This window comes from Xenopus laevis, chromosome 9_10L, assembly GCF_017654675.1.
Source record: "Xenopus laevis strain J_2021 chromosome 9_10L, Xenopus_laevis_v10.1, whole genome shotgun sequence".
Classification (NCBI taxonomy): domain Eukaryota; kingdom Metazoa; phylum Chordata; class Amphibia; order Anura; family Pipidae; genus Xenopus; species Xenopus laevis.
In genome coordinates this window covers 123,681,034-123,700,635 of record NC_054387.1, presented here as the reverse complement: position 1 = coordinate 123,700,635, position 19,602 = coordinate 123,681,034, and the positions used below count along the sequence as shown (strand labels likewise).

Here is a 19,602-nt window from a genome sequence, read left to right as displayed (position 1 = left end):
TTGCCTCCCACTTCATCTCACCCATTGGAGACTGTGATCTATCTCATTGCTAGGGATATTAACCCTTTAAATGCCACTGGTTGTAGAATCTACATGAATCTGGGTTTTCATTGAGGAATTGAAAGAATACTTGCTCAAGGTCCATAAGAAGCTACACTTTCCTCCAGGGCGCCCTATTGTGGCCGGAGTTAATTCCATCTTTGCTCCTAGAGCAACTTATCTTGATCTTGGCTCCATGTGTTCCCTTGGGTAGTTCATATATGAGAGACCAGAGTTGCCAGGTCTAATTTTCAAAAGTCAGCTTCAAAGCCAGCCCCAAACTAGCCAAGAGGCACTTCAAAAGTATCCCAGCAATAGCATAATATGAGACTCAAAAATAAATGAATATATGTGAAAATACGCCTTTTTTAAAATTTATAATATCCTTATCATTTACAGTAAGGGGTACATCATCCCTTATAATACATGAGTGATACTCAGAGTTCCCTGTATAACTCAGCCTGCAGCCTTGTGCCTTTATATGGTCGCAGAACCCCTCAGTGACTTCTAATATCCTTATCATTTACAGTAGGGGGTACATTATCCCTTATAATACATGAGTGATACTCAGAATTCCCTGTATAACCCAGCCTGCAGCCTTGTGCCTTTATATGGTCACAGAACCCCTCAGTGACTTCTAAAATCCTTATCGTTTACAGTAGGGGGTACATTATCTCTTATAATACATGAGTGATACTCAGAGTTCCCTGTATAACCCAGCCTGCAGCCTTGTGCCTTTATATGGTCGCAGAACCCCTCAGTGACTTCTAATATCCTTATCATTTACAGTAGGGGGGTACATTATCCCTTATAATACATGAGTGATACTCAGAGTTCCCTGTATAACTCAGCCTGCAGCCTTGTGCCTTTATATGGTCACAGAACCCCTCAGTGACTTCTAATATCCTTATCGTTTACAGTAGGGGGTACATTATCTCTTATAATACATGAGTGATACTCAGAGTTCCCTGTATAACTCAGCCTGCAGCCTTGTGCCTTTATATGGTCACAGGACAACCCCTCAGTGACTTCTAATATCCTTATCATTTACAGTAGGGGGTACATTATCCCTTATAATACATAAGTGATACTCAGAGTTCCCTGTATAACTCAGCCTGCAGCCTTGTGTCTTTATATGGTCACAGAACCCCTCAGTGACTTCTAATATCCTTATCATTTACAGTAGGGGATACATTATCCCTTATAATACATGAGTGATACTCAGAGTTCCCTGTATAACTCAGCCTGCAGCATAGAACTTTTTTGGTTGTTTGTTGCACCTCATTGGCCTACTAATGTGTAGGTAAAAAGTCAGTTCTTTAACCCACTCCATTCCATCACACAACAATTCAGCCAGAATTCAGAACCACCACATCTTTATTAGCATTACATAAATAAAATACATTTCAATATTTCTCCAATCTCACCATGGAATAAGATATACAGAAAGAGGGGTGCAATGGCACCTCAGTTTCACACAAGGACAGGATTTGGGTTAGTAAGGCACGTCATTGGCTGGGAAAAGTGACAGGAGACAGAACTGGGCTTACCTAAAGCAACCACTATCCTTTCTCTATATTACATGGGGGTGATAAGCACCAATACAATATTTGGGGTTTTGCATCTGGTTTTTACAGTCACCCTGTTTATTCTGTTTAGTGCATGTTCCATAAAGAGCTCTGGCTTGATATCTACACAAATAATGTGCTAGAATTATGGGGAACACTTATGGTTACTTCCCCCTGGCTGGCTGTTTGAATGGCTGTCATCGACAGGACACCGGCAGAAGGTCACCAGAAAATATATTCTTTCTATAAACTATAAAAGAAATGAAAGTACAAGAAAAGGAAGATCTGCTACTGGTGAAGGCAACAGGAAAACATGGGGCAGTTGTATCTATTCAATGTCCGTAACATACCCTTAATGGGTGTAGTAATATGGTGCAGCCGATTATTTTCTCCTACAGCCTCCCAGAGACCAGGGCGGCAAATTCCTGGATGGACATTTCCTTGTTGAGGTAACAGTCGTACTGGCGTCTGGTGATGCGTCGCAGTCTCAGGGCCTCTTCAATGTCGAACTTCCTGCCAGATTTTCTATCAATAATCACAGAAGACTCTCCATTGGGCCCCTTGATGGTCGTTTCTTCCCAGTCGCACTCTTGGTTCTGAAGGTTGACAAACATATTCCAGTCGATGAGACCCAGTCTACGGGCTTCCTCAGGGGACATCTCTCTACCTGTGTCGGGGTCAATGACGACAATGGAACGGCGGAGGTGGTTCTCCCTCTGTTCCTTCTTGATTGTCATGCTTTCCAGGCGCTTTTGCAGTTGCTCGATCTCAGCATCTTTGTCTTTGGAGATCTTTTGGAGTTCTTTCAGCTCTTTTTCCAGAGCATTGAGGCGGGAATCCAGGTTCACATTGCTGTCAACTTGAGTCATGTTTCGGATATCTTGAGCTTCCTTCATGGTAATCTGAATTTCCGAATGCAGGTGGCGGGTCTCCAGCTGCAGATTTTGTTTTTCCATCTGTAGCTTATGCACCTCATCCCTTAGGTATTCAAGCTCTTTGTTGGCCTTAGAGTTGTTGAATTCAATTTCCGAAAGGCGTGTTTGAAGACGGCTTACCTCCGAGTCCAGCTCTCTCTTGGATTTACTCTCTTCCTCCAAGCTGATTTTCAGCCTCTGTATCTCTTGCTCTGTTTCAGGATCTTTTTCTACCTCTATTTTCTCTGTAAAAACAACCTTTTCCTTTAGCTCCATCTTCTCTAATGAGATGAGTTTTTTCTGCAATGCTTCTAGTTCACCCTCCCTCATGTGCCGCTTGTGCTTTTCTTCTTCCATTTGGAGCTTCAGGAGGTTATGCTCCTTTTCTTGTTGTGGGTCTTGTTGCATGACAACTTTCTGTTGCAATGTAACTTTCTCTTTGGTCTCTATTTCTCTCTGTTCCAGTTCAGTCAACTTGTATTTCAGTTTATTTATCTCAAGCTCTGCCTCTCGCCTAGCCTGCCTCTCCTTTTCTAGCTCCTCAAACTGACGTTCCAGCTCTGATTTCCGCCACTGCAGCTTGCGTAGTTCCTCCTGCAGAGAGTCCTTTTGCTTCAGCTCAGTCTCAATGGTTTTGGAGAAACTGTTAACTTCTGCCTTCAGAGTAGGATCCTCTTCAAGCTTCACCACCTCTTGTTGAACCACCTTTTCTTTCACTTGTGAAAGTTCCATTTCTTTCTTTCTTATTTTGTCCTCTTGAGAAAGTCTCTCCTTTTCTAGTTCCAAGCATTTCTTCTGTTCCTCAGCCAGCTTTTCTCTCAATGTCTCTACTTCTTTCTTTGTGGTTGGGTCTTCACGGTACTGAAGGACCTCTTGAATAACCTCCTTGATCTGAACTTGTGGCTTTGTATCTTTCCAGCTTTGAATCTCCTGATTTAGCTGTGTGATCTCTAGCTCCGAACGCTCTATGATTCGTGTCTTGCTAAAGATCTCACCACGGAGTTTCTCCAGTTCTGACAAAACCTCAGGGTCTGTCTTGTGCGTAATGACTTCCTTGATGATTTCTTTTGTCTCTACTTGTGGACCACGCTTTTGTAAGACTGTCAGTTCGCTCTGCACACTTTTCAGTTGCTCTTCGGTTGCTCTGTATTTTCTCTCTTGCTCTATCACCTCCAGGCGAAGGTTGGCCAGTTCACTTTCAGCTTTTGGGTCTGGGCGAACAATCTCACGTACTTTCTCCTGAACCACAACTTTTGCATTCTCTTCTTCTAAATTATTTATCTTTCGAATGAACTCATTCTTTTCCCTCTGGGCAGTTCGTGTCTTGGAAGTCTCTTCGTCATACTGTCTACGAAGGTCAGCCACCTCCCTCTCAGTGGCCAGATCTTTCTCAACTTTTAGCACTTCTTTTACTGTGATCTTGCCCTCAGCCATAGCTCTCTCTTTCTCTAGGCGTTTTAACTTCTCCTGCAGGAGCATCAGCTCTTCTTCCTCCTTCTGCCTTTGAGCACTTTCCTTTTGTTTATTCTCCTGAAGACGTTTATATTCCAAAGCCAGTTGTGGGTCACTCTGCATTTTGACAACCTCTTTCTCTGTGATTTTCTCCTGCTGTTTATTTTTTTGTTCTGACAAGATAAGTTTACGTTCCTCTAAGCTTGTTATCTCACTCTGTTTGGCCCCTTTTTGCCTCTTCAGCCATTCCAACTCTTCATTGAGTCTCAAGCATTCTTCCTGCTGTGCTTTATCTTTTTCTATCCTCAGGACTTCCTTGACTCTGTATTGTTGACCACCTTCTCTTTGCTCATATTCCAGTGCACGGACTTTCAACTTCAGGGATTCCAGCTCATCTTGCAAAGACTTGTTTAAGCGCTGCTCTTCTGAGACTCTCTCAATAACCTTGCGATATTCATCTTCTAGCTGTGGATCTGGTACCTTCTTCAACATTTCCTTTTTCACTAGGGTCTCCTGAGGTTTTTGGTTCTGTAAAACGATTATCTCATCTTGAGTGGATTTGATCTCTGATTCCAACTGCTGCCGGCGCTGCACTTCATCATCTAACATATTTTTGATTTTCCAGGTCTCCTCAGCTGGTTTCTCAGAACGGATCATCTGAACTGACTCTTGACGTATTTCTGCTTCCGGTTGCTGTATATGAGAGACAACAGAGATGGTGTGAGCATTCTGTAAATGCTGCAGTTCATTAAAATGGGTTTACATACGATCAACACACACTACTCGGATATGTAGTATATTTGCAATTGACAATCCCTAAGCTGTCCTGGAAACCATATGTAATTTCATTAACAACTGAAAGCAACTGGAATCATGTAATGTTTGATTTCTCACATGATGAATTTGTAGTGGCTTGAACTTCAGATTGAGTTTTTCAGCCCCCAAAATATGATGAAAAACTCTACCTGGGCTTATACTCGGGTCAAGCGCAAAAACGGTCGCCGGCGCCTAAAAATAATCGCTGGCGCCCAAGAATAGTCTCCAAGAATATTCGCCGCCGTCCAAGAATGGTCGCCGGCACCTCCAATGGGAGCAGAAACCCTCAATTTTTTGATTGAAACTTACCAGAAGCTGCTGCATTTCTCACCCTAAGCTTATACTCAAGTCAATAAGCTTTCCCAGTTTTTGGAGGTAAAATTAGGTACCTCGGCTTATACTCGGGACAGCTTATACTCGAGTATATACGGTAAGTGTTTCTGATATAATACAGCTTACAGAGAAGCATATAATAACCTTTTTGTATCAACTACAACTACAAAATGTGTAACATTAGTGTTCTCATGCATTTAATGTAGTAAGAACTTAACTAACTACAATTTGCAGAAGGTAAGTGTCAGCAGGCAAGACCCTAGGATATTTCCAGGGCCAAATTAGCCTGATCAACCACCAGTACTAGTAAAGAGAATATTGGTTTATGATATCCCTGTCTACATTCTAAAAATGAATACCAAAGTGAGTTGGGCTATGGTTCCCATTGATGCTTTATTTGGAATAAGCCATCATTATACATTTGCCTGTTACCTGCCGGAGAAGGCTTTGGGCAAACTCCAGTGTCTGTAACCTCTGCTTGTTCACCGCATTGGCTTCAGTGTATCTTGCTGACAAATCAGCTTCCTGCGGAGAAAGAACAGGTAGGTTCTAAGGAGCAATCCTTGGAAATATATGGCTGTGACCACCTTCACACAACAGTTTTTTAAGTAGGCCATTCAGTATTCTAGCCATTGCTTGGAAAGTGGGGCTCTTAGCGACCCTGCCCTGCTACCAATTTGGGTTTAGATGCTTAGGAATAAATATCAAGCTGCACTGTCATAACTAGAGGCCTCTGGGCACTGGTTTGAACCCACCCCTCCTTGTCACCCCCAAATTTCATACCTTGTATCACCACCAGAGTCCAAACCCCAGGCCCTATATTCAGTTATATCCTCTGTGAAACTGCCCCCCAAGATTCCTATAAAAACCCTGGAACACCTGCAGTTACATCCCTGCAAGGTGGCCAATGACCCACATTGGCTCATAAGTAATACCAACTGGAATTAATAGGGGTCACATGTCCTATCTGCTTTCTGTGACATCTATAAGCCTGCAGGCTGCCCTATCAGATCAGCGCAATCCAGCGATCATGCAACTGGCAATCAATCGCATCAGAGCCAGAAATACTGAATGGCCTATTCAGGACGTTCCTGGTTCCAAGTCAAGAAAATCTATGGTATTAATCTCCACTTACCTGTTCCTTCACTTTGGCACCTGGTGACTGGATTTTAGGCCTTTTAGAATAACTGTTCCTTCTGTTTTCTGTGTCCAGAATTGACCTCAACTTCTCAGTTTCAAGCTCATAATCCTGAGAAAAAGTAAAGGTAATAAATGAAGCTGCCTCAGCATATTGAATAGGACTTTCTCTATTTATTGCAACAAGACCATGCTTAGAAGTATCAACATTTTTTTTTTCAAATGTTGCTTTGGATAAGGCAATGCCACTCACAGATAAATATGAAGATATATAGAAAATGAATGTTCCATGCACCCTAGCGTGTGAAAGAGAAGTCAATACCTTCACTGCTTGTTGGTACTGCTGGGCGCTGCTTGATACGTGCTGCATGTCCTGCTCTTTGTCTGCAATCTCAGTCACTAGAAGCTGCAGAAAAATAATACAATCCTTAGCAATGGCACACTTATAAGTCTTAGATATCAAGAGCAATGAAGTTTGGACAACCTGGCTAATGAGACCTTTTGCATACATGTGATTTTAAATAAGGGAATTATTAAAATGATAATAGTGGTTGGTGGTGAAACTGGGAGAGCATCCAGTCTTGGAAATTAGCTTATGTGTACCCCTTCCTGAGACCTGTGCTGATTAAAATGGTGTTGAATTACAGCTTCCATTATTACCATGCTTATAGTTCCTCAACATTTGCCATGGACAACCCCTGGAGACATATCCCCTGCATAAAGGAGATGGGGCAGCTAAGACAGATATTGTATGTGTATTGTATGTGTATACATATTATATGTGTCACAAATAAACTTTGGGATTGGCGCATACATGATCTCATCTTACTTTCTGGTTTTTCAGTTTGGTCTCCACTTGCTTGACACTGTCTGTGTCCTTGGGCTCATAGTTGGGAAGATTCAGTAGCCACTGATCAATATGGTCATAGTTGTTGCGGTAACCGGAGTAGGCGACTTTGGCTTTCTGCAGGCTTTGAGACCTACAATAGGGTAAATGTTAATATCAACAAGATCTTTCAGGGCCACCATCAGAGAGTGACAAGAGGAAGAAGTGGTCCAGTCCCAATGGTAGGCCTTGACGCATTGAAAAGGGGTGAACCTGGCCTGAATAAAAGTGGTATGTATTGACTGTTGACTATGGTGCAATGGAACGTGACCAGGCAGCGGTATTGAGACTCGTGATTTCTGAAGTTAGCATTGAGTTTTTAGCCATGCACCATCTGGACAGATACCAAACCAAATTTGATTCCAAATTTGCCAACTCAAATCCAAGAAAAATCCAATGAAAATAACATTTTCCAGTGTTTTAAAGTCAAATAAGGGTTTGTTTTTCCATTTCTTTAGACTGGGAAAACATGGCCTGCTCATTGGGCAGCAGGCAATGAACCAATCATTCAACAGTCTTTTGAACAAATGGATCAGACAAGAGAGTGATGGATATATTCTGCCAATGACTGTATATATCAGAATGGGGGGTTTCATAATTAAGTTGAGTTGGAAAAAGTCCATCAAGTTCAACCTCTCCAAATAAGACCCAGCGCACATACATACATAAACACACACACTCCTACTTCTCCAATTAACCACTACAATTAACCAGAATGCAGAGGCACTGCACCAATGAGGCAAGTTGAAAAACTCGCCTCAGGCGGAAGTGCAGAGAAGGTTACCTGGGGCGGCAGAAAAGCTGCTCCTGGTACCTGTAAGAGCCTAATTTCCGATTCGACTCTCTGCACTAGCAATGTGCCCCTCAGACCTCCTCCAGCGCAGGAAAAGGTAAGCACTGGGAGGGGGGCAGCATTTCATTGCAGAATTGGAGCTGCCAGAATGAAATCCCCAGCCCTCTGTTGTGTAGGATTTCTAGGAGAACATTCATCAAAAGTTGAACTTTATTTTCACTCTTTGGAGAACTGGGATTTCCCCTCTGGGGAACTGTACTTCACTACAGTTCATGGTCTCTTTGATAAGCATGTACCAAAGTCATCAGTTTTTGAGGTTCTCACCTGTTCTGGATCTGCTGGTCCAACTGGGTGTAACGCTGGTTGAGTTTGGACACTTCAGCCTCTTGGCGATCAATGTCAGGACAGTGCTCTTGAAAGCGGTTGGCCAGGTTGTTGGAACATGTACGACTGCTGTACAGGTTCTGTTCGGCCTCTGCAAAAACCGCCCTGCTCTTCTGCAGCTCGGAGCTTGTTGCCTGTATAATTAAGGACATTACATGGGGTAGAAGACTGAGATCTGGCTCCATAAAAAATTGTATTATCTATTTCTGACTGTATGTTCTCACTATGTGGATCTTACTATACAACTGACATGTAACTGGGATCTCATGCATTGGCTGCACCCCACAAACTCAGCTGTCTTACTCACCGATAACTCCTGTAGTTTCCTGTCAATGGCTTGTGGATCTTCTGGCACTGTGTCGTCTAGGGCAAGTTTGGTTTCATAGCTGGAGAGAAGGTCTCTGCCCTTCTGCAGGCTGCCTTCCAAGCGATTGGACCCGTCTATCCTATAATTGCACAAATCGACAGTCTAGATCAGATACTGTATTTCCACACCTTTTTTGCATCTACTGACCCTAATTATGAACACCCGGAGACCTGAAGGTTTGACCACCCATTCTACATTATAAGAGTCAAGCTTAGCTTTACGATTCTGTACCTTGCATTACATAAATTTAGACACAATGTTACAGTGCCTCGTAGAATACATACTTCTCCTGAGCCGATAAGAGAAGATCATTGACCCTTTCATATTTCTTGTTGGTTTCTCCCATTTTGCTCATCAAGATGGGTGAGCAAGAGACATCAGGGGATTTCTGCAGGAATGCCTCACACTCTTGGACCTTCTGGACCTTTTCAGGTTCAATGCGCAGTACTTGGTTTGAGATATTCTAAATGTGACAACAGAGAAGGGAAGTGTTCAAATAAACAAGTTTAAAATAATGTCTCTAGACAGCACACACTCAGCTATTAATGGATACAGCATTATATTATACTTTCTACTTGGGCTTGTTTATTGTCAACACTAGGAAATGTATATATATACTTATTTTCCTTTTGTTTTTCTGGCCCAGCTTCTATGAAGGTTCCACTGGCTCAGCAATTTTAGCCTTGTCATTATATCTCAGGATGGTTGTAACCTCCCGTAGCCCTCCTATTGTTTTATAAACCCATAATAAGCAGCAAGTAGGGGGTATGATCCAGCAGTCAAAAGTCCATGGTTTGATGACACATTGAGGCCATAAATCGAACCCTGCATAACAGACAAGTCCTAAGGTGTCCTCATTGCCAGTACAAAGGGATACCATAAATATATGTTAGTATAGGTAATTATTTTTACTTCCCAACTGCACAGTTCACAGCAATGCATCTCTTGATTGTCCATAACATCTCTAGACCAACCCAGGGGTCATTTTCCAAATGTTTATTACTATAGCCAAGTTATAACAAGTAGTACATGACCTTTCTACGGGACAGATTCTTGCCTTAACATATATTTGTGCACCTAAGCTCTGCTAGCAACTAGGCTTGGAATGCAGACTCATTCCTTATACATTATTCAAAAATACTAAAAGGCATTTGCTTTGTATTCATGCACAACTACTTGATTCACTCACCTTGAGCTCCTTCAGCCTCTCTGAGCTGTCCTGCACGGCTCTGATCTGCTCTAGAGGTGGGCGCAGTTGGGAGCTTATGGCTTTCTCTTGCCTTTCCAAATCACTTTGGACTTTGTCCAATCCAGCAAGCAGTTGACGCCCTTGAGTATCCTGGGCATTTGCAGCGACTGTGAGGATAACAAAATTAGGCAAATGTGATACTAGTTAAAGGTTTTTCAGAAATATATTTGTCGATGTCGTATATACGTGAGGCCCTCACATCATATACTACATATTCATTTTGTATCCTATAGGCAGAAGTCACACTCTATCCTACATAATCCCATATATCCTACACTATGGTAAGAACATACACCCACCCTACATATTCCCCAAAAATCTAACTGCATAGTCAGAAATTGCACCAAACCCAAGATATTGGGTACAAAATGTACATTCTCCATATTTTGGTTAAGCCTTATTCTACATATTCCTCATATATCTAACTCTGACGTCAGAATTTGCACCGTATCCAATATATTCTCAATATATCCTAATCCATGATCATAACATGCACTGTATTCTGAACTCCAGAATATTATTATATACTCCATGGTTAGAACTCACATCATATCCTACATACAGCTCTTATTTTCTACTTTTTTTTCTAGTAAGAGCTATTCTACATATTCTTCTATGGTCAGATCCCATACTCTATATATTTTCTATATGTTTTTACTCTGTGGTTAGATCACACTCTCAATCCTTCATATCCCATAAATTCAAGTCTACAGTAAGAATTTGCACCTTATCCTAAATATCTTCTGTGTATTCTACTCTGTGGTTATACCTTTCATCCTATACTACACATTCCCCATATGTCCCATATATGCTTATGCCTTATACCATATCCTACATTTTCCCCATCCTATGTAATCCCCATATAGTCAAGTCTATAGTCAGAATTTACACTTTCTCCTATGCATTCCTCATATATCCTACTCTATGGTCAGAACTTGTTATCCTCCCTATTTCCCATATATCCTACTCTATGGTAATACCTTACATACTTCCTAGATATACTACTCTATGGTCATAACTTGCACATTATCCTACATATTTCCCATATATTCTACTCTATGATTATACCTTACATCCTTGCTTATATATTCACCATATATCTTAAATATATGGTCAGAACTTGCATGTTCTCCTACATATTTCCCCTATATCCTACTCTATAGTCAAAAGTTGCACCATATCCTACATATTCCCTTTATATCCTACTCTATGCTCTGACATTGCTTCTTACCCTACATATCAACTATATATCCAACCCTTCCATCTTATCCCACATATTCAGCATTTATCCTACTTGTTGGTTAGCTCTTGCACTTTATTCTACACATTGCTGCCTGTACGAATGCCATTTGGATTACTGTCCCACTTGTCTCCCCCACATACCTTGACTGCTTTCCTTCTTTTGCACATCTAAGTGCTGCAGCAATGCATTTTTTGATCCGACTGATTTTTGCTTTGTTGCTCGGTATTGGTTGACCATGCTGGGAGGAAGAAATTGCAGAGATGAAAGGATTAGATAAAAGAGCTGATAAATAGGGACTCTTTAAAATAAATACACTTTTGAATTTATGAGAAGTGTTTGTTAAAGTTAATATATGGTAAAAGATAAAAGGAAGAGTTATATGTTAGGAAGTGGCTATATAAACACATAAATACAGTAAATACAGGTTCAAGGAGAAGGTTGACATTTTTGGGGAAACTACTAACAGAAGTCTGGAGAACTTGTGATTATACAGTATATGAATACATAGCAGTTGATCTCCTTCTTTTCTTATGGCTATAGCATTGAGTAGCTAAAGGAGAAGCTTGGGATGGAGCTTTAGAGTGTCATTATAGGAGGAGATGGGGAAAAGTTAAAAGAACTTGATTATAAAGACACTTTGGGAAGAAGTCACAGAGAGCAGCTACAGAAGAGAAGCTAAGGGATGAGGCAAATGTAATAAGAGAATACAGTAGTAGAGATATCATATGTAAATACAGCTCTAACCAAATACCTTTCTCCAAGTGCTACAGCCTCAGGGTCAGTTGGTGGGATTGTGAAGCATACTGATGGTGCAACCAATTTCTTTCCATTGCTGTCAGTCAACTCCCATTTCTCCCCTCTATTGGCCTTCAGAGTATAACTCACTCCACGGCTAATCTCACCCTGCCAGAACACAAAATAAGTTCAATTTGTATAAATGACAAATATTACTGAGAGTGTTCTCTTTGCGGCTTACGGAACAAAATAGAAAACTACAGAACAGAAGTCAACAATGGTGAGAGCAGAAATCAGAGGATGACAGAGTCAGGGTCAACTTTGTAAAATCTAGAGAAGCCCTGCAACTTGAATATTATGACCACCATTACACAGTGCAAATGAATCCTGAACTATGTACCTTAAATTGCTCCTATATGTTTCAGGAGAGTCCACATGGAGTTAAAAGCAAATATCTAAACCAGTTTAACCAGCTAACCCTGTACTGCCTTTGCTCTTTGGTATATTAATTAAAGATTTAGCCCAAGTGCACCATACCTCTTCAGAGTAGAAGTCACACAAGGATTCCACTGGGATTGGTTTCAATGGAGTCTCCCTGCGGAATTTTAGTGGCACCACCTGCTGGCTGCGCTTTTGCAGAGATTGTATGACTTCCTCGTACTTATCTAAAGCCTTGTCCTGATCCTGTGGAGAAAATTTCCAGTTACACTAAGATCCTAGAGATGGCCTCAGTTGACTGATTCATTTACCAAACCATTTATAATTTAGACCTCTATGCAAGATGTTTCTTTGTCTTGTTAGAAAGATTATTCATTTTGTTCAAGATGTTTGGACCTCACCACCCTTGTGTAGACCCCATTGTTTGATGCCCCTTACCTCCAGCTCACGTAGCTGAGCTTCAATCTGGTAACGGTCCTTGTAGTCTGGGTTATACTTATGGTCTATATCACCGTCAACTTTCTTTAGCAGATCCTGAGCATCTTTTGCGTCTCTGTAGAACTAAAAAAAGGAGAGGAAAGGTGAACATCTGAACAGTTTTTAATTATGGCATGGAAAGGCCAAGCTTCCCCTAATCAACACCAATGAATTTCCTACAACAAACAAGATGGCATTGCACTATTATACATGATATACTGCCATGCATCCCAAGGGTATTATACATGGAAATGGTATAACATTTAAAATGTGTCATATACTCTGGGGTGTTATACGTGGAATTGAAACTATATTTATACTTCCATGGGTTCTAGCGGCATTATATATGGAACTTGCACTACATTTAATTTATTATGTGTTCTGGGGTATTATATATGGAATTGGCACTGTATTTATCTGCCATGTGTTCTGGGGTATTATACATGGAATTGGCACTGTATTGATTTTCCATGTGTTCTGGGGTATTATACATGGAATTGGCACTGTATTTATCTGTCATGTGTTCTGGGGTATTATAGATGGAATTGGCACTGTATTTATCTGCCATGTGTTCTGGGGTATTATACGTGGAATTGGCACTGTATTTATCTGCCATGTGTTCTGGGTATTATACATGGAATTGGCACTGTATTTATCTGCCATGTGTTCTGGGGTATTATACATGGAATTGGCACTGTATTTATCTGCCATGTGTTCTGGGGTATTATACATGGAATTGGCACTGTATTTATCTGCCGTGTGTTCTGGGGTATTATACATGGAATTGGCACTGTATTTATCTGCCATGTGTTCTGGGTATTATACATGGAATTGGCACTGTATTTATCTGCCATGTGTTCTGGGGTATTATACATGGAATTGGCACTGTATTTATCTGCCATGTGTTCTGGGGTATTATACATGGAATTTGCACTGTATTTATCTGCCGTGTGTTCTGGGGTATTATACATGGAATTGGCACTGCATTTATCTGCCATGTGTTCTGGGTATTATACATGGAATTGGTACTATATTTATCTGCCATGTGTTCCAGGGTGTTATACATGGAATTGACTTTGGGATACTATGAATGAGTTATATACATTATATTTTTCGGCAGGCGGACATCTCTATAGCTGAACTTTGTTAAATCTTCATGCCTTTTGTCTGTTTTACTGATTCTAACTCAACTTTCATGCCTGTATCATGCTCACCTGATGATAATCCTCCATGTACTTCAGGTGACTCTCCTCACAAATCAGGAGGTTCAAATACTCCTTCCAGTCTGCATGAACTGCTTCTGTATGGGCCTGAAGAGGAGCACATTTTGTAGAGAGGAAAAGTTTGCAAATGTTGCAACATGTAAACAGAGAAAGGACATACGGGCACATTTAGGACCTAAACCAAAGTTTTGGTAATGCAAAAAATTAGACACTTGTTATGAGCATTCATGACATTCATTAAAGGTAGTTGCAGTCCGTCATGCTCAGTGCCAGGGCATCTGCCCCGCCACCTATTCCAAATCATGTGAAAGTGCTTCTATTGATGCAGGGGAACCCTGGAGCTACCACCATCTTCGAGCTGCCAGTAATTCCTGGGTTCTCACAGTGGACGGCATCAAAATGAATTACACTGAAGAGTTATTTTGTTTACCTCAATTGATATTTTTCCAGGGTGTCCTGATGCAATGAGCTTGTCGCCTTCTTCCTGAAGCTTGCTGATTTCATGCTCCTTTGTCTCCAGACTATGCTGGATGAAGTTCTATTTGAAGAAGAAGAATTGAGAGACTTTTTTTAGAAAATATTAAGCATAGGAAAAGCGATCTCTGTAATTTTTATTAGCCTTTTCGATATCTCACTAGAAGACAATGAACATATTTTTCTATTCAAGACTCTGCTTTGGGCACCACTGGGAGTCTATGTACCATCCGAAGAACTGTAACCAAAGCAACAAACTAAATTTAGATGATTCTAATACTTCTCTACAGTGTTAGTACAGTAGGTCAAAATAATTTGAGACAGTCACCGTCCCTTCTGCTGTTGAAATATTATAACTCCCAAAAGCCCTAACAACTTTTAGCTTGAACAATGAAAGCATCATGGCACCAACAGTGTTTTAGGGTGAGCCTCGCACCTCGTATTGCCTCCGACGGCTTATGTAGTCCTTGTTGTGATCGCTCCAATCATACTCCATGCGTTCCTTCTCCTGCTGATCCAGCCAGTACAGTTCATTGGTGCAACGTTGCATGTAATCCTGCAGGGTACTGAGATCCCTCTGGCGCTTCTGGGATGCAGACTGTCAAAGACAGCAAGAGAATCACATTGAGGGCAGAGTCGCAAAACTAGGGACAGACTCCTTATTCAGGGGCACATGAACAATTTTGTTTGTTTTTCAGAATTAATTTTATTTAGATTATTTAGATTAATTGTTTTATATACTTTTAACCCAACTCCCCTTTAAAAATGAATATATATTAGCGCATTTTGCATTCTGCCATAATTAGAGAATTATGCATATTATTAAAATCCTTGGAAAATGGCATTGCTGCAAACTGTGTGCTTGCTCCGCTGGTCAGTTTGGAACAAATAATAAAACAAAGGGAGTCTATTGCAAATGTGCAAGCCCTCTTAGGTAAGATACGCATATATTTTAAATCAGAATAAGAGAATAATATAGCTATTTCTTACCAAAAGCTTTTGGTATTTCACCTGCAGACCACTAATGTATTCCTGAAATGAAAATCGACAACAACATTCAATTGAGTCAAAGCACATTAGGAACACATTCAGACCAAATATTATTAATCAAGAAAAAAAATGCAATGAAATGCATGCAGGGCAAACACATACGAATATATTACAGAGTCATTAAGTAGCTACAAACAATGCAAAAAATAGGGAATCAACCTGCAAACAGGGACACTACTCTCAGAAGGAGATAAAAAGAGAGATGCCAATATGTCTTTCAGAAAGAACCTATTAAAGTCTAGAATGGGACCCATGGAACAATTTTAAGCAGATTGTTAGTTGGCATTAGAACGAGAAGGTTCACACGGAGTTTTTTTTCTTTAATGCAAAGAGGATTAAATGTTAAGATGTATGGTGCGACTGGGATGCCAGGGGCCCACTAGAAAACCTTAGACCATGGGCCCACTCTACAAACTATTTTTCTTCATTTCATCAATCAAACAACCAAAATCTCGCTGAACCACTACCAAATATATAATATCCAAGTCACCCTACTTCTCTAGGATGATATAACAGGTTCACCAGGTGGTATCCAACCATGGGCTGCCAGGCCCATTATTTTTAATCTTGAAGGATTCCATGAGTCATTTTACAAGATGACACTATTTAGCAGATAACTAGAGAACTGATATGGATAAGAACATGATGTCTGTCACTTAAATTAATATTCACCTTGTCATTATTCTTGTTGACTTGATCCCCAATGGTCTTGACCTCATTGTGGAAGATGTTATGCTCTTCAATCTGTTTCTCCAGGTTGGGCAAATCTGTTGCAAACCCCTGGTTGTTCAGCTCATCCTGAGGGAAGAAAAATACTGTATTCATCCCTGACATCTGCACCAGCTCCTCTGCTACCTCTTGTAATAGATACAACCTACCATATTACTATCAATCAATTTGCCCCAGTCGAATCTTGGAACTTCTCCCTTAGGTATCTTCTGGTTATAAACGTGGTCGTGCTTCTTTTTCTGGGCCTGAATCCGTTCCTTTAGTTGGCGAATGCTGTAAAGCATTAAGGTATAATAACTATTCCTTATCTTAAAATGCTATAGGAGAATAGTGCCCATATCTTCAGTATAGACTCAAAAAAGTGTAGCTCCAGATGCATTCAACGGAAGGCCAGGAACATTACTAATCCTTGTGTTCACGCAATATAATTTATACATAATAATAAATTGTTAAATTGGAGCTATGAATTTGATAACACCCAAACACTATGCAAAAACATTTTTGGGTGGACTTCCCCTTTAACTATCTGTCTACAGGAAAATAAAACTAAAGCATTTTTCCTTTCATCTTTTTAAGTGTCATCTATGCCAAGAGGAAAAGGGGGGTTAATGGAAGTTCCTCACACATGAATATAACAGCATGTCAGCTCAAAATGAGCACCTGTCACAGGCCAGGCTATCTATACAGAAACTATTTTTGTATTGGGAATTTTGTAGGTCTCCTCTCCGATCTCAAATCCATATTATTAGCTCATGGAGACAAACACAGCAGCATAAATCCATTGGAGATGCCTTGTAAGTCTATTGGGGGCCATACTGCAGCCCACTAAATGTCCCTTATGGGGAAGTTCACAAGCAGCAGTAATTGAGTTAAAGATCATGGTGGATACTCACTCCTCACTAATCATGTCGGCCTGTGGGTGCTTGAGCTGGCGTGCCTGCACAGCATCTGTCTCCAGTACCACGACAATTTTCTCTGATTCCTTGATGGTGTTGGTGGTGTAATCCTTGTAGCTTAGTGGTCTGGAGGCAGCAAGCTTATCCGCGTCCTGAGCCAAAGCAAAACAGATTTTCAGGTGTCGCCTATTCACACAACATGTGTTTGTATTCATACATGGACCTTTCTACAATGTGTTATGTTCTGCAGATACAGGATCTGTTATCTGAAAATCACAAGATACGCCAATGCCATTTCCTATAGCGTCCTGTGTCGTTTTTGACTTATTTCCCTTTCCCCTGCATTTATAAGAAAGAGTGTTGTCCAAAACAGGGCCTAGAGACCTGCGTTCACCCCATGAATACAGCTCTGCATGCATCCAGCAGTGGTGTATTCATGAGGGTGGGCATGGGGTGCAAGCAGGGGCGATCCTGGCCCCTCCGCCGCCTGAGGCAGCAGCAATTGCTGCTGCCCCCCCTCCCCCAGGAAATTCGCTCTTAAAGTACCAGGAGCAGCATTTTTGCTGCCCCTGGTACCTAGTGGGGTGCTGCCGCCAGATCTCAACTTCAACTTCAGCCTCAACTTGCCTCATTGGCGAAGCACCCCTGGGTGTAAGCATCCAATTTAGGAAGCACCAATGGCTGTAGGTCGAAGTGGAGCCCTGTATTTATTTACATCTACAGCCAGGCTCCAAGTGAGTGCGTTTTTTTTTCTCCACCTAGTGCTTTTTCTCTTGCATCCGTGATTAAAGTAAATAACCCCTAGTGCTTGCATTTCTATAGTTCCTTTGGTGAAGCCCTAGTGTATTACGCCTCATTTTGGGGGTTTATCCTGGTTTGGAGACCGGTGATCCAATCCCTGAGTTATCCACATAAACCAACCCCTCTGTATAATTAGCTCAGGTGTAGATACTATAAATAAAGAGCTACACCCAATGGGTGCCATTTTGGTTCACCTTTAGAAGGTTTATTTAGTCAGGTGTAAGTTATATAAATATACACCCAGTTTAAATTGGGTGCCATTTTTGGTGCACCTCTGGTAAGTTTGTTAGGTCAAAGAAACCCAACTTTGAATGGGCGCCATTTTGTTTCACCCTTAATGGACTTGAGGTTGGTGGGAGCCATATAATTATACCCAAGTACAAAAGAGACTAAAATACAACTTAACAAATTGAATGCAGTACTTGGGTGTGGTGAGTAATAATTCTACATTTTGGAAACCCTCTTCAAGTCTTATAATACCTGGTTTGGAGACCCCCCCGCCCAGCTGTTCAGGGTATAATTGACAATCATCCCAAATTTGTTGAAACAGTCCAGGAAAGTGGAATGCAAAAAGAGTATGTGGATAGAGGCAAGTCTGGGTGTGGGCTAAAATATCCAGGGCTTTTTTGGTAAAAATGTTGGAAAATGAACCATGCCAGGGCCAGTTCCTGCTGGAAGGAGGAGGCAACATTTTGGGGGTTATAGATTCCATATTCAGCACTGTGTCCACCCTTCTGATTCCAGAGTGACATGAGCAAGCAAAACCTCTATGTTAGATAACGGCAAGATGGCTGACGTAGCACTGTTGCACCGACGTCAGGAATTAAAGGAACAGTAATGCCAAAAAAAGTAAGTGTGTTAAAGGAATGACAATATAATGTACCGTCGTGCTGCAATGGTAAAACTGGTGTGTTTGCTTCAGAAACTCTACAATAGTTTATATAAACAAGCTGCTGTGTAGAAATGGGGGCAGCCATTCAAAGCTGAAAAAGGAGAAAAGGCACAGGGATTCTTCAGAACTTATCTGTTATCTACTGTGTATCCTGTGCTTGAATGGCTGCCCCCATGGCTACACAGCAGCTTGTTTATATAAACTATAGTAGTACTTATCTGTTATCTACTGTGTATCCTGTGCTTGAATGGCTGCCCCCATGGCTACACAGCAGCTTGTTTATATAAACTATAGTAGTACTTATCTGTTATCTACTGTGTATCCTGTGCTTGAATGGCTGCCCCCATGGCTACACAGCAGCTTGTTTATATAAACTATAGTAGTACTTATCTGTTATCTACTGTGTATCCTGTGCTTGAATGGCTGCCCCCATGGCTACACAACAGCTTGTTTATATAAACTATAGTAGTAATTATCTGTTATCTACTGTGTATCCTGTGCTTGAATGGCTGCCCCCATGGCTACACAGCAGCTTGTTTATATAAACTATAGTAGTACTTATCTGTTATCTACGGTGTATCCTGTGCTTGATTGGCTGTCCCAATGGCTACACAACAGCTTGTTTATATAAACTATAGTAGTACTTATCTGTTATCTACTGTGTATCCTGTGCTTGAATGGCTGCCCCCATGGCTACACAGCAGCT

General features: G+C 41.1%; 1 protein-coding gene across 1 annotated transcript in view; it reads right to left on the bottom strand.

Annotated features, from left to right (window-relative positions):
• Nucleotides 1-1,398: 1,398 nt before the first annotated feature.
• The window catches only part of ppl.L (periplakin L homeolog), a 47,306-nt gene continuing 29,102 nt past the window's right edge, over nucleotides 1,399-19,602 (bottom strand). Inside the window, exons 3-22 of the mRNA XM_018236668.2 lie at nucleotides 17,201-17,355; nucleotides 16,457-16,580; nucleotides 16,251-16,376; nucleotides 15,519-15,560; nucleotides 14,965-15,126; nucleotides 14,485-14,592; nucleotides 14,046-14,141; nucleotides 12,793-12,915; nucleotides 12,454-12,600; nucleotides 11,933-12,084; nucleotides 11,322-11,419; nucleotides 9,879-10,045; nucleotides 8,974-9,152; nucleotides 8,630-8,768; nucleotides 8,263-8,456; nucleotides 7,089-7,239; nucleotides 6,582-6,665; nucleotides 6,258-6,371; nucleotides 5,555-5,647; nucleotides 1,399-4,666 (exon numbers count right to left, since the gene is read on the bottom strand). Coding sequence (XP_018092157.1) covers nucleotides 2,000-4,666; nucleotides 5,555-5,647; nucleotides 6,258-6,371; nucleotides 6,582-6,665; nucleotides 7,089-7,239; nucleotides 8,263-8,456; nucleotides 8,630-8,768; nucleotides 8,974-9,152; nucleotides 9,879-10,045; nucleotides 11,322-11,419; nucleotides 11,933-12,084; nucleotides 12,454-12,600; nucleotides 12,793-12,915; nucleotides 14,046-14,141; nucleotides 14,485-14,592; nucleotides 14,965-15,126; nucleotides 15,519-15,560; nucleotides 16,251-16,376; nucleotides 16,457-16,580; nucleotides 17,201-17,355 — 5,121 coding nt within the window. The 3' untranslated portion in view covers nucleotides 1,399-1,999. The remainder of the gene's footprint in view (nucleotides 4,667-5,554; nucleotides 5,648-6,257; nucleotides 6,372-6,581; nucleotides 6,666-7,088; nucleotides 7,240-8,262; nucleotides 8,457-8,629; nucleotides 8,769-8,973; nucleotides 9,153-9,878; nucleotides 10,046-11,321; nucleotides 11,420-11,932; nucleotides 12,085-12,453; nucleotides 12,601-12,792; nucleotides 12,916-14,045; nucleotides 14,142-14,484; nucleotides 14,593-14,964; nucleotides 15,127-15,518; nucleotides 15,561-16,250; nucleotides 16,377-16,456; nucleotides 16,581-17,200; nucleotides 17,356-19,602) is intronic.